This window comes from Sceloporus occidentalis, unplaced genomic scaffold, assembly GCF_023333645.1.
Source record: "Sceloporus occidentalis isolate IW3139 unplaced genomic scaffold, rSceOcc1.0.p SCAF_1, whole genome shotgun sequence".
Lineage (NCBI taxonomy): Eukaryota > Metazoa > Chordata > Lepidosauria > Squamata > Phrynosomatidae > Sceloporus > Sceloporus occidentalis.
The window spans coordinates 22,314,326-22,329,276 of record NW_028316981.1 but is presented as its reverse complement, the minus strand read 5'-3'; the positions used below and the strand labels follow the sequence as shown (position 1 = coordinate 22,329,276).

The window sequence follows — 14,951 nt, the reverse complement described above, 5'->3', positions numbered from 1 at the left end:
CCTTACCTCCCCCTGCTTGGAGTCTAGAGGGGGTGTTGAGAGCCTTGCAGTCCAGGCCTTTTGAGCCCATGGCCACAACAGACATTAGGCTCCTGACCTGGAAGACTGTTTTTTTAGTGGCAATTACCTCCGCTCGTCGGGCTGGAGAACTTTGTGCACTGAGAAGGGACCAGCCATTCCTCAAGTTTCATTTAGATAAGGTAGTCCTTAGGACGGACATTACGTTCCTGCCCAAGGTTGTGTCATTGTTCCACATGTGTCAGGACATTGTTCTTCCTACCTTGGCCCCGAACCCGACTACGGATGCGGAAAGAGCCCTCCACACCCTGGATGTTCGAAGGGCTCTGGCTTTTTATTTGGACAGAACTAGAGACTCGAGCCGGTCCGAGAGACTGTTTCAGTGCTACTCGGGACCGAAGAAGGGACTACCGGTGTCGGCTCAGAGACTCTCCAAGTGGGTGTCTAGTACCATCTATTTGGCATATGAACTCTTGGGGAAGCCACTGCCGGCTAGGGTTCGCTCCCACACCACAAGGGTGGTAGCCTCATCCTCTGCCTTCTTGTCAGGGATTTCTTTAGATGACATCTGCAAGGCTGCAGTGTGGTCACAGCCCCTGACATTTATCAAGCATTACAGGTTGGACACCAGGGCCAAAAGGGATGCAGCCTTTGGCAGGGCTATCCTGGTGTCGGGATTGCACTGATTCAGGTCTCCTTTGAGTATATTTAGCTACCTGGTTTACCCTTCTCCCCTTAGGGGTGGAAGCCTTTGCTTATGCAATTTATTCAGGGTACAACAAACGGGTCTTTGACTCAGTGTGTTTTTGAATTCTGTTTATTGTAACAAATAAACAATTGTTGGTTAATTATGGTGTCAGGACACTCCCTCCGCCGTTAACCTTAGCTTGCTAGTCTCAACCCATTTGTATGATTCGCAGAGACCACGAAGAAGAAGGACAGGTTGCTTACCTGTAACAGTGTTTCTTCGAGTGGTCATCTGCGAATACATACAAATCCCGCCCATCCTCCCCTCGGTGTCCTGCTCTAAATTGGCTCACTCTTTGTCGCCTACTTGGCGGAAAAATGGCGGAACTGGGGAAAGAGCGGGAAACCTGGGGCTTTATAAGGGATGGGCGGAGCTACCGCCAAAAAGTTTCTATATGTTGCAAAGAGTACTTTGCCCAGTGATTCTAGAAGTTTCCGAAGGCACTGCGCAGGCGCAGTACAACCCATTTGTATGTATTCGCAGATGACCACTCGAAGAAACACTGTTACAGGTAAGCAACCTGTCCATTTCAGTGTTCTGACTGAAAGTTTCTCTAATAAAAATGAAAAATGATTATTCATTTACCTCCAATTCCAAGTACAAAACCCAAAACTGAGCACATTCTAAATTCATATGTCATGCTTCTTGTGTTTGAAGCAATTAGTTAATTAACCAGCTATAGATTAATTATAAACAGAAATATTTTAAATATATAGACTGGCAACACACTACAGAGTTCAAATATTCATAACAAGACCAAATCGACATTGTCAGCTTTGACCAGTACCAGCTTTTCAAGGACTGGTTTTATTGGGGATAGTCCATTTCCTCCATGGAGAGTAGGGTGACACACATAGTTCTCACTCTGTTTTACTCTCACAACAACCTGTGAAGTACTGTATGTACTCGACTATAAGTCGACCTCATGTATAAGTCAAAGGATTTTGATATGTCCCGTGGATGTTGAAGGTAAAATCTAGCAGTGTGTAACAAAGAATGTAAAGGATGCAGCAAAGGAAAAGGATGCTAAAAACTTTTTTTTTGACAAGCATAACTGTTTGTGCTCACTCTGAAGGTAATAGTAGAAGGGGTTGATGCTTCTTTTAGGTACTCTGAGAAGAGATTAAGCTCTCACCTTTCACCAAGGAATGGTTCCTTCTTTGATAAGAGTTAAAGTACAGTACTTACATTGACCCCAGGTTTTTGGGGTCAATGTTTTGACTAAAATTTCTAGACTTATCATGGCTGGATACATTTTGGAACCAGGCCTCCCCTGTACTGGTCCTATTCAGAAACTCTATCATTTCTGGGACTCTGGTACATTAAGAAATGAGGGGGGGGGGGGCATCAAAGCCCATGTGGCCAAAATCCTCCACCATACTTGGAGCTTGTCCTAGACAAGTGGAATAAGTATTATGTAAAGACACAGCCATAGCATTTCAATATATTTCTGCTTGAAAAGCAGAGCACAGGGGAAAGTTATTGTTCTCCACCCGGAAGTTAAAAGCACATGGAGGTACCATGAAAACTGAAATCAGGAAGCCTGGGCATCCATCATTTGCAATTTCAAATCACTCCACCTTCAGTAGGGACTGCCAATTAACCCAGCAGCCATCAAATTGGGTCCAGTGCATTCTATGAAAAATCTTGAGGAGCAATGGAAGAAGAGACTTTATTCTCTTCCCAAGAGCAAAGCTTGGATATGAATAAAAATATTTTGTTTCTATAATGTACGTATTTTCATTTGCACACTCATGCATAGTCATATTTTTTTAAATTAAATTAGGAAATAACTTCATTCAAATTAAAACAGTTTTGTTTAAGTAAATTTAATATTCAACTCAACATAGGTGTAAATTTTACATATAAAAAAATTGGGAAAAGGAGGAAGAGGAGGGATCAGAGCATCCAAGTCGCACACTCCCCTTGAACAACTATTACATGCCCTGGGGATCCTGCCCCACAGTCTGAGAACTGCTGCCCTACCCAGTGGCTGTGCTGCCAGGGAGAGTTTTACTTCTTTTTTTAAATGTAACTTTCCCAAACATTGCCCAAAATGTACACACACGAGTTTCTTTGGTGGAAAAGAAAAGAAACAATTCAGATCTGCATTCTCCATTCTCTTCGTTGCATGTATGTGCTAAAAAGATCTCTGATTTCCCGAGCACGAGAGTTTGATACATACACTGGCTGCCTCTCTGGCTGCTGGTAAGATCTGGAGACAGATCTCACCATTTCTTCCCACCCTTCCTGGAGGGGCTCGCCTTTGGTCTCACAAATGTTGTGAAGTATGCAGCAGGCCACAATGACCCTGGGGGCATAGCGTTCCCTCACGTCTAGACGGGACAGCAGGCACCGCCAACGGCCCCTGAGGCGCTCAAAAGCATCCTCCACTACTGTTCGGCAGCAGCCAAGGGTGTCGTTAAACAGTTGCCTACGGGTGTCCAAGTGGCCACTATAGGGAGTCATTAGCCAGGGCAGAAGTGGATAAGCCAGGTCTCCAAGAATCACGGGTTTCACTTTTTCACCCTCCATGACCATAGTCATGTTGGGACCAAATGTGCCCTGATTCATGGCACGGAAGATAGGAGAGCTACGGAAGATCCTGGCATCATGGACTTTTCCAGACCGGCCGGCATAGACATCAGTGAACTGCCCTTCATGGTCCACCAAGGCTTGCAGGACCATTGAGTAATAGCCCTTGCTGTTGATGTACTCTGTGGCTCTGTGAGCAGGAGCAATGATTGGGATGTGTGTTGCATCAATCGCCCCTATGCAGTGCGGAAAGCCCTTGGCCGCAAAGCCTTTCATCACGACTTGGGGACGAGTCAGGTGGACCACGTGGTGGTACACATCATAGAGTGCTTGGCAAACTTCCATGACTATCCTTGAAACCGTGGAGCGTCCCACACCAAAACACTCGGCCACTGACCGATAGCTATCTGGAGTGGCCAGTTTCCAGATAGCAATAGCCAGCTGCTTTTCAACGGTAATCGGGGCCCGCATGTTTGTGGTTTGCCGCTCCAGGACAGGCCTCAGCATCTCACACAGTTCCATAAAAGTCTGGCGGCTCATCCTGAAATTTTCTTGCCAGAGTGGGTCATCCCAGTGGGGCAAGACAACCTTCTCCCACCACTCGGATCGGCCTGGCTGCACCCAGAAAGCCCGTTCCATGATGTAAAGCTCATCTATAAGCCCAGCAAGGACTGCTGGTGACTGGAAGAGGCAAGAGCACATCATGCTTCTCAAGGAGTCTATGCTAGATTCCACAGTGGCCCGGAGGCGCAAGGCAGCTGCATTTTCCACCATCTTCTCCAACTCATCCATGTCATCGTGGTCTCGTCGGAGAAATTTACGACGCATTGCCAGCCTTGTGAAAATGCGAGAGTGGACCCCTATGACAGTCTTTACTGCTGCTACTGCCGCTGTGGCAACAGCAATGGCAGCAGAAGCCATTTTGTCATCAGTGAGAGTCATTTCTAAAGAAAGAAAGAGAGAGAGAGAGAGAGAAATAATTTTAGAATGATTGTAAGCTGATTTAATCAGGTCAGACTAATTCTCCATGCAGCCTTGCATTTATACTTTTTGGTTGTAGTATTTGGAGCTCTCAGGTTGGGTGAGGTTTAATAAAAAAGAAAAGAATATAATTTGTTTGTTACATATTGGAGGGAACTTGCCCTGTGCCATTCATACTCCGATCAAGAAGCCAAGTTGGTGAATCAAAGATTCCACTTTATTAGAAGAAATGCAGTTTTGTCTCACATTCTGACGGCCATGTTGCTATACAGAATGAAAGCCCGAACCCAGTGGGTCACATACTCTCACTTTTTTAACTGGAGATGCCTAGGATTGATACGAGGGAGATCTACATTCAAATCGAGTTCAAAGAACAAACTTGGGCCAGTCACTATCTCTCAGCCTCACCTACCTTAAATGGGGCCAGAATTCAGAGATAGATAGATAGATAGATAGATAGATAGATAGATAGACGGAGGGAGGGAGGGAGGGAGGGACTATAGCTCAGCAGCAGAGTACTTTCTTTGTTTTCTAAAAGTGTTAGTATGGAATATATGTATGCAAAGGGATTCTGTAGCACTTTGGAGACAGAGCAAAGGATGAGGAAATAGAACAAGACCTTGAAAATGATGAAGAAGTAGAACAGGGCCTGCTCAAAAAATTGGGCAGATATTAATAAAATGAAATTCAATAGAGACAAATACAAAATTCTACATTTAGGCCACAAAAACCAAATGCCCAGGTATAGGATTGTGGATACCTGGCTTAACAGTAGTATATGTAAAAGGAACCTTGGGATTATTGTTGACCTTAAACTGAACATGAGCCAGCAGTGTGATGCTGAGGGAGTTAGGTACCGGGGGCACTGCGCTCCAGTGGTTCCATTCCTACCTCTTGAGCAGATTCCCGATGGTGCAGCTGGGGGACGTTTGCTCCGATAAGAGGGCGCTTACATCTGGTGTCCCTCAAGGAGCTATTCTGCCCCCCATGCTATTCAGCATTTACATGAAACCACTGGGAGAGATCATCCAGAGTCACAGGGCGCGGTGTTATCAGTACGCTGATGACACCCAAATATACTTCTCTGTGTCTCTGACTGATGCAGTGACTAGGGATGGCATCTCTCCTCTAAATGCCTGCTAGGAGTCAGTAATGGGCTGGATGAGGGAAAACAAACTCAGCCTGAATCCAGAAAAAACGGAAGTACTGGTGATAGGTTCATCAGGCCCGGGTAGTGGAATTTGTCCACCTGTCCTGAATGGGGTCACGCTCCCACTGAAGGACTCAGTTCGCAGTCTGGGGGTGCTTCTGGACTTGTCGCTCCAATTGACATCTCAACTGGATGCGACGGTCAGAAGCGCTTGTTATCAGCTTCGGCTGATACGCCAGCTGCGACCCTACCTGGATCGAAGGGACCTTGAAACTGTAGTACACGCTTTGGTAACCTCTCGATTGGATTTCTGTAATGCGCTCTACATGGGGCAACCCTTGTACCAAACCCGGAAGCTGCAGATAGTGCAAAACATGGCAGCAAGATTGAGCGTTGGTGGTTCCAGGTCAGACCATATAACACCTATTTTGAAAGATCTCCATTGGCTGCCTATTTGCTTCCGGGCACAATACAAGGTGTTGGTTATTACCTATAAAGCCCTAAATGGCTTGGGCCCAGGGTACTTGGAGGACCGCCTCTCCTCATTTAATCCACCCCATATAATCCGCCCCGCACACTCAGGTCTGCAGGGAAAAACTTGCTGGAGGTCCCAACTGCGCGTTATGTGAGGACCTTGCAATGGCCCTTTTCAATCTCGGCCCCGAGAATATGGAATAATCTCCCTGATGAGCTCCGCTCCACCACATCTTTGGACTTGTTTAAGACGAGTCTCAAGACCTTCTTCTTTTCCCAAGCTTTCCATCCATGAGATGTGACTTTGGTTTTCCCCCTCTATTTGGTAATGACTCTGGCTATGTTTTTCTGGATTCCCCTACTCAGCTACTCAAGTATTAGTTCTATATGCTGTTTTATATCTTGTTTTATCTGTTTTATTGATTATTGTAATTTTATCTGGATTTGTACGCCGCTTTGATCTGAATTGGAAAAGCGGGATAGAAATAAACTATTATTATTATTATTATTATTATTATTATTATGCTGCAGCAAAAAAAAGAGTGAATGCTACTTTAGCATACATTCATAGAAGCTCCAAGTAAGTAACAGTCCCCATATGTTCTGCACTATTCAGGCCTCATTTGGAGCATCACATTCAGTTCTGGGTGCCTCATTTTAAAGGCGGGTTACAGACGGGCATAAAGGGGTGTGTTCATGACGTCATGAAGGTATACCCTTCAGACGGCCCTTACCTGAATGCCGCCATGAACATGCCGCCCGCACGCCCCAAGCGGGAAGAAGCGGCATTAAAAAGGTGCTGCTTTTCCCCGCTTCTTTTCTATATGCTGCGCAGCTGCGCAGCTCCGTCTATAAGCTGCTGCACCGGTACGCCAGAATTGTTATGCCGCTAATTTAAGTTGCCCATTTAAAAGCTCTGTGTCTGCTGCGTCGCATAATGAGTCGGGGTCCTGGAACATGCGCAGTTTGCACCGAGGCTCTAATTAGAGCATCAGATGCCATGCAGATGTGGAAGCTGCAGCACAGCTGCACTCTATTTTAATGCTCGTAACCCTAACCCTAACCCTAGAGCAACATGTACGCATGCGCTGCTAGAATTGGGGAAAGTTTGGAATTTAAAGTGAACCCCTACACACATTCCTGTGCCATTTTCACCTAACAATAAAAAACCCCTAAAACTTTAAATATTTACATATGTACAAGGGAGGTGATGGGGAATGGCAGGGGGACAGCGGTGGCAGCGGCGACAGCTGTGGTTGTGCATTGCAGATTCAGCAAGAGCACGGGGACCAAAGGAGAGGAGGTATCCATGATGCTGGTGACACTACCAACGTGCTAGCGGACAAGGATGCCAACACCAGATCACCAGCTGGCAGGAGACCACCATTGTTCTTGGGCAGGGCGAGGGAAAAAGTTTAAAGGGGCCTGGGCACTTTAAATGTGCACATAGGCTTTCTGCCGCTGGTGCTGAGCGCCGCAGCTGCGCAGCTGCGCATCTGCCAGCCGGCAAAAGAAAAAAAAAAGTCCCGTTTTTGGCCGCCCGAGCAAAAGCTGCCTCTCTCTTTGCAGCGTCCTCCGAGGCAGCGGTATGGAAACTGCGGGTCAGAAACGGCCCCAGGTGAGGCGTCTTCATTGCCCCCCATGTGGAAGCCCCATCACCTGAGCCACGCCCCCGGGGTGGGCAGTCTGGAGGCTCCGTATTCAGCAGAATACACCTCCAAGACGTCTTCCACTGTCCGTCTGTAACCGTCAAGTTGGAGCAGGTTCAGAGAAGGATAAGAGGCATGGAGAAGAAAACATATGAGGAAAGGTTGAAGGAGATGGGCATATTTAGCTTGGTAAAGAGAAGAGTGAAAGCAGACATAATCACACTCTTTAAATACCTCAGGATCTGTAGACTGAAGTCTACAAAAACTTATGCTGCCAATTTCTTACTTTTAGTTAGTCTCAAAGGTGCTACAAGATCTCTCTACGTACTGATTTTACAGACTAACACAGCTATATCTTTGCATTCTACCCAAGATCTGTCACAGTAAGGAGGAGGCAGGCCTATTCTCTGCTATGCCAAAGATCAAATAATTTGAAGTTATAGAAGAACAGATTTTGGTTGACCATTAGAAGGAACTTCTTGACCACGAGAGTGATTGGGCAATGGAGCAAATCACCTAGAGAAGTGGTGGGGCATCCTTCTCTGGATGTCTCAGAAAGTGGCTGGACAGCTACCTACTGGAGATGTGCAAAGCAGGGGGTTTGACTCAATGGCCCACAAGGCCCTTTCCAATTCTGTGATCCTATTATTCTGTGACTTTAGATACAGCTCAAGAAGAAATATCCCAGATGAAAGCCAGCCAGCATTTGGGCAAACAAATCCACCATCCGTCAGACAAAATCAAAGTCATTATTCACATGGTTCCTATCACAATACTCTTACTAACATGTTTTCCGTTACCCGGTTTCTTACCTGAGCCAACTCTGTTCAGGTTCTTGCTTTCCTCTGGATTCTGGGGAGTTCGTTTCCTTATTTCCTCTTCCCTCTCCATCTTAGAATTTAAAATGGAAAATCCTAATAAAGGAAGAAAAGTCAAAACAAATATAGCCAAGGATTGACACATACAATAAAACCAGATGCTCTGAGTATGGGCCAAGATGGTAAGATCTGCTGTGTCCAAGCCTATTTTTATAAGGCAACTGCATTACATGGTAATAAAGAACAAGGATTGCATGCAGGAGAAGTGGGAATCTTGTCACTCTCCAGAGGTTGTTGGACTGCACTTCCCAGCATTCACCACCAATAACATGAACTGCTGGGACTTGCAGTCCATTGACATCTGGAGGGCTGCATGATGCACTTCTAGGCTGTATCAACAGGAGCATAGTGTCCAGGGAAGCTAATACCCCAAAAGACAGAATCAGGATTTGAAATCACCTTAATAGACTGGATTGATGGGGCAAAACTAACAAAATGAATTTTAATAGGTATTGCATAGTGGTTTGAGTGTTGGTCTACAACTCTGGAGACCAGGGTTCAAATCCCAGCTCGGCCATGGAAACCCACCGAGTGAGCTTGGGCAAGTCACACTCTCTCAGCCTCAGGGGAAGGCCATGGCAAACCCCTTCTGAGCAAATCTTGCCAAGAAAACCCCATCATAGGTTTACCTTAGGGTTGCCATTAAATTGGAAATTATTAGAGCTGGAAAGCGTGTTTTGCAAACATGCAAACATACCGAAACCTGTGAAATAGAAATAAATCTGAAATCCCAAATAATTCTAGTCCCAAGCATTTTGGATATTATTATTATTATTATTATTATTATTTGTACCCTGTTTCTCCCCCAAAACTGGAACTCAAAGCAGCCTGCAGTCTAAAGTGATAAGGAAGACTCAACAACCTCCTGTATTAAAGAGCTAGAAAGGGGCCCAACATTGAAAACCAAAAAGGAAAGTGCTGCAATCCCCAGTCATAAAAGAACCTGCCTTAGAAACCAGTGAATAGCCAAAAATCTGTCTCAAGTCAGTACAAAGGATATATCTGGCTACCTCCATCTGGAAGGACAAAAAAATCTCAGATCCCCAGTTCTGCTTTTTAGAAAAGAGATTTTGCATGCACAAGTTTTCTAAAGGGGGAGGACTCTGAGGGTGAAAATTCTGCAAATGCACGCCTAGGCATCAGTGGCTCTTTACATTGCCTTCTTTCCCTGCTGCCAGCCACCCGGATCCAGAGTCAGCCAGAAAGGCTTTTCAGAGCCACAAAATCCATTTTCTTCTCCTACTTCCGGGCCATCTGGGCATCAGCTCCCTCTGGGCCCTAGAGTCTGTCATTTGCAGAGGATTCACTATTGCTGCAAGTTTTTACAAAAATGCATTTCTTCATTGTTGTTAAAACAATCCTCCTTGTGACATCGAAGGCTTTTGTGGCTGGCTTCTATAGTTTTTCTGGGGGTTTCTCTGAAGATGCCAGCCACAGATGCAGGCGAACGGTCAGGAATAAACTCTTCAAGAACATGGTTACATAGCCCAAAAAACCCACAAAAAGCAATCCTCCTTATCCAGGGATTTTTTTACCCATGGATTCAAGCATCTATGGTTTGTAAATATTCCACGTGTGTGTGTGTGTGTGTTTGTATGTGTGTGCGCGCACGCACACACACACATATAAATAGTGTCCCTAATATAACATGTCAAAATCAAAGCTTGCCTTTTGGAATGCATACTTTGCATACATATACTTTGATTTTGACATTTTGCTATTTGTAGATATTGTGTTTAGTGGATGCAAATGGAGGCAGCATCACACAGCTGCTGGCTCATGTTCAATCTAGGGTCAACCATAATCCCACAGTCCTTTTTGCACACAGTTCTGTTGAGCCAAGTATCCACCACTGGTTTTTGTGGCCTAAATATAGAATTTTGCATTTCTCTCTGCTGAATTTCGTTTTATTAATTGATGCCAAATTTTCTGTTTATCATGGTCCTTTTGAATTCTGTGCATGTTTTCTAATGCGTTAAGTCACCCTTCCCAGGTTTTGTATCCCCTGAACATTTGATAAAGATTTCCTCTTCCCCAACTATCCGTTGTATTTAATGGGACTTGAACACAGGGTGACCAGAGGTCCTCCTTTTCCAGGCCATGTCCTACATCTCAACCTTCTGTCGAGGAAGAATTACAAAACATCCTACATTTTGAGCAGGGGCTAAAAAGCATGGATTTACATTTCTATGAGTGTTTTTAGCTTTTATTTTGTAATGCCCTGCATTTTTCTTGAATGTCCTACATGTCACAGTGCCTTGTCCTCCATTGTGGTTAGGACATTTGGTCACCCTGCTTGAGCATCCACAGATTTTGGTATACATGGGGATCCTAGAAACAAAGCCCAGTGGATTTCAAGGGCCCACGGTGTTACAACTTGTATTTGTTATTGTGTGCCTCCACTTTAACTCCATAAGCAGTTAAAGTGGAATAATAGTGCTATTAACAGTGTAGTGTGACATTAACCGTAGTAACTCAAACAACTACATCACACTGACTCTCCTTGACTTTATATGTTGTTGCTGTGTGTCTACAAGTCATTTCTAACTTATGACAACCCTAAGGCGAAGACTATTCTGGGGTTTTCTTCGCATTATTTGTTCCGAGGGAGATTGCCATTGCCCTCCTCTGAGGCTGAGAGAGTGTGACTTGCCCAAGGTGGCCCAATGGATTTCCATGACTGAGCAGGGATTTAAACGCTAGTTTCCAAAGTTGTAGTCCAACATTCAAACCATTACACCACACTGGCTCTCAGAGATATAGTGCAAAAGACACATTTGCCACATTTCCTCTAGGACTCAAAGTGGCTTAAAAATTAAGGAGAAAGTTAATTACCCATTCACCGTCAATGTATACGTACATTATTATTAGACTGGATGCACTGCACTGCAGCAATAATGGATCCATGCTATGGATTACTGGGATTTGTAGCTTGTTGTGGCACCAGAGCTCTCTAACATACAAGCCTACATAGCTCACAAAATTACACATCCTAGGATTCCATAGTATTGAGCCCAGGCAATTAAAGCGGTGTCAAACTTCATTATTTCTACAGTGCAAATGCAGCCTGAGTTAGCTGAGCTTACTTTTCACTGAAATCCATGAGCCTCAAGTCACAATTAAGGTCCCATCAATTTACATGGGACTGAAATCAAACCAGCTTTGCCTGCAGATGGCCCAAGCGTAGTTTCTATCTGTATTATGTTTTTGTGCTTCATCTACGTTTACTATGGTTATATCCTACCCAGTACTTTATACCCTGGACCATACCTTCTTTTTCATTCTCGCTCAAGCTTCTCTCTCCCACCCCATCTCCCATTCTTAGAAACATGCCTGCCCTCCTTGCCATCTTTCAGATGCCCATCCTTTTATCCCTTTGTCTCCAGAGCACCCATCTGCTCCGACACTTCCATCCACGCATCTTTCTATCAGTACAGAAAATTTTTCCTTACCGCCGATGCTGCCCCTTCCAACATTTTTTCCAACATTATGTAACTATTGCTTCAGCCCTTAGCACACTTACCAACATCCCACGAGGTTCCCAGCAGCTCAGGCTGTTGGACATGTCAAGCAGCAGTCTGTTTTGAGCCTATTACAGGCCATCTTCTAGTCCAAAATTGACAGTTATCCAGAGGATCTTCCATTAGAAAGGGAAGCCACCCAATGCTTTTTCAGCTGAAGCTGAAAAAAGTCTTCTTATTACATAGTTTGTGCATGATGGCTGAACATTTGGATTTGGTTCTCAACTCACAAGGAAGATGTGTACCAACATTGTAAATCTACCCATGCTGGGCATGGTGTTTTGTAATGGGATGAGCCAGCCTGGTGCAGTGGTTTGAACATTAAACTGATGACTCTGGAGAACAGGGTTTGACTCTCCACTTGACCATGAAAACCCACTGGGTGACATTAGGCAAGTGACATTTTCTCAGCCTCAGAGGGAGGCACTGACAAAAATACCTTGGAAGAAATCTTGCCAAAAAATGTGATAGGCTTGCCTTAGGGTCACCATAAGTCAGCAACGACTTGAAGGCACACATGAGAGAGAGATGGATTGCGCTGTTCTTGAAGATATGTGGCAGAGTTGGCTCAGTACAGTCTCTTCTTTTGATATTTTGTTTCTGCAAAGATTTGCTGGGCTCACTGAGATGGCTCCGTATTAATGTATGTAACTATATAAATCCAGGATTATGGTAAAGGATAAGACCAGGGTTTGGAAAAGTTCCCTTTGTAAAAACAATGTTTTCCAAACTTCTTTAGTCACCATGCTGTTTGAGAACCTAAAAGAAACAAAGGAATTTCCCCCCAGCTCTGGACAAGGTTCAAATACCACAAAGAAAAGTGCAATGGTTTCTTTTGAGCTGAGCTTCTCCACTCCCTAGAAATCAATATGGTCAGTGGAGGAAGTGTGCCATAGCGGTTTGAAAATTGGATGACAAACTCTGGACACCAGGGTTCAATTCTCTACTCAGCCATGAGACCTACTCGGTGGCCTTGCGCAATTGACACACTCTCAGCCTCAGGGGAAGGCAATGGCAAACCTCCTATGAACAAATCTTGCCAAGAAAAATGACTTTAAGGCACATGACAACCAGATACAGAATGGACGACCCAAGGCAGACTGATGGTTGGGAACAAACCAGCAGTAGAGACATGCTAGACAGAAACTAAATATTCTAAATGAATTCAAGTCTCCACGGCTGGATGAACTGCATCCAAAAGTACTAAAGGATTTTGCAGGTGTAATCTCAGCCACACTGACAATGATCTTTGAGAATTCCTGAAGGGAAGGAGAGGTTCCAGCAAATTGGAAGAGGGCAAATGTTATTCCCATCTTCAAAAAGAAGACCTGGGCAACTACTCAGCTTGACGTCAGTAACAGGGAAGGTTCTAGACTAGATAATTAAATAATCAGTTTGTGTGGATTTAGAAAACTGATCCCTAAAAGCCAGCAAAGATTTCTCGAAAAGAAGCCATGTCAAGCTAATCTCATATTCCTGAGGCACCATGTCCATCTGCAATCTCTGATCCAGCCCTACCATTAGGTGGAAAGGAGTTGCTTCAGGCAGGTGTCATAAAAGGAGAGTCATTTGCCATCTTCTCTGCCTGAAGTATTAAAAGGAACATGGGTCTTTAACATTAACCCTGCCTAATACATACAATTCGCAAAAATGATGAGTCCACATGTATTTTACCAGGGTTTCCTGCTACTTAACATATTGTTAATGCTTTGTAGGATTTAGAGTGACTTGGCACAGGAGTGGGCAGACAATGGGTAAGAATCCCTTGGGAGGTCATTACTGTATAGTTTTATATTTTATTATCCCTTAGATTGTATGCCTCTGGCAGGATTCAATATTTTGAATTGACTGTATCTGTAAAGTGCCATGTAAACTTATGGTGCTGTACAAATAAATGATAAAATAACAACAACAACATGGGTTTTTTTTTTTTTGCTCCCAATTGTCTAGCATTGTAATCACTCCCCACCCGTCAACTAAGCTGTTGATGGAGAGAGGTATTTTTTTAAAAAAAAGCAGAGGATATTTGTAACCAGGAATGGACTTGTATGTGAAAAGACTATTTTAATTCTAACACTGGAAACAAATTGTGGGTCTGAAATACTAAGAGTTGTCCTGTTTTTTAATTCCAAGTAGGAGAGGAGGATATTTCATTATGTTTCTGTGCCATTTTGTACAGTTTTAAGTTGGTGGATCTCAGGCTTCTCAGAAAAAACAAACCCAAAGCCAATCTCATAAACTATTACATCTTGCCATGCCTGGCCTAGAAGAACTCCTAAACTTCTCCCATGGCTGTCCTGCCTGATCAAATTAGGACATTTGCAGTTGTCAGACTCTGCACAGCCTTGCTTGCTCTTCTTTGCCTGCTATTTTTTACAACATTTTGGCACAAACTTTCTGTATTTCTTCCTTCCTTGCAACCCAGATCATAAGAATCTTTTGCCAATTCCTTCACCTTACAAATAACATGTGTAGGAATGTTTGTTTTCATTAAAGGATACAATTCATTGAGGGTCATGTATCATGAGCCACATATCAGCAGGGATAGTCCAAAATCCAACATTGTAGTGAGGACAGGTTCAGATGTTCTTCATAGAGAAATCAAATTTGTCATGGATATATTCAAGACTGACTTTGCTATTCCTCTGTGGTAGGATCTAAGCTAGAGAAACCAACAGTTAAACTTTGGCTCTCTATACTGCTGGGTAGCTAATGTAGGGAGAACTACAGCAATACACTAGTTAGCTGTATGGTCATGAGGACAAAATGAAGAAAAAGAGGCCAGCTATGCACACTGCCACAAGGACACTGGAGGCAAAATGTAGCAAATAAGCAAAACTTTCTTATATTGAAAAGATCATTGGTTCCTGATGATTTCTTCTGCTTGGCAACACCTCTCTCAAAGTCTCACACAGAGATCTTTTCCCTGCCGTATTACTATGTAAGCCATGTTCTGTGACACTGAATTATGCACAGAGCTTGGAAAACTTTTTAGAA

The 14,951-nt window shown here is 44.1% G+C and overlaps 1 protein-coding gene across 2 annotated transcripts; it reads right to left on the bottom strand.

The window, feature by feature from the left end:
- Positions 1–2,565: 2,565 nt before the first annotated feature.
- LOC149321135 (uncharacterized) lies at positions 2,566–12,034 on the bottom strand. 2 transcript variants are annotated; one of them, XM_089516027.1, is made up of 3 exons: positions 11,957–12,034; positions 8,368–8,469; positions 2,566–4,245 (listed from the first exon to the last, which is right to left on the bottom strand). In XM_089516027.1, exons 2-3 carry the CDS (start codon positions 8,444–8,446, stop codon positions 2,867–2,869), a joined length of 1,458 nt encoding a protein of 485 aa, XP_089372153.1. In that variant the 5' UTR covers positions 8,447–8,469; positions 11,957–12,034; the 3' UTR covers positions 2,566–2,866. The 2 variants fall into 2 exon arrangements, with proteins under 2 accessions (XP_089372153.1, XP_089372144.1); XM_089516018.1 differs by lacking the exon at positions 11,957–12,034 and having other exon boundaries at positions 8,368–8,659.
- Between the last annotated feature and the right edge of the window lie 2,917 nt (positions 12,035–14,951).

Excerpts from the sequence above, each read along its gene's own strand:
- LOC149321135 (XM_089516018.1), bottom strand. The coding sequence starts at position 8,518 with ATGTGTCAATCCTTGGCTATATTTGTTTTGACTTTTCTTCCTTTATTA. Across the intron at positions 4,246-8,367 it reads CCTGAACAGAGTTGGCTCAG|AAATGACTCTCACTGATGAC; the intron begins GTAAGAAACCGG and ends TTCTTTCTTTAG.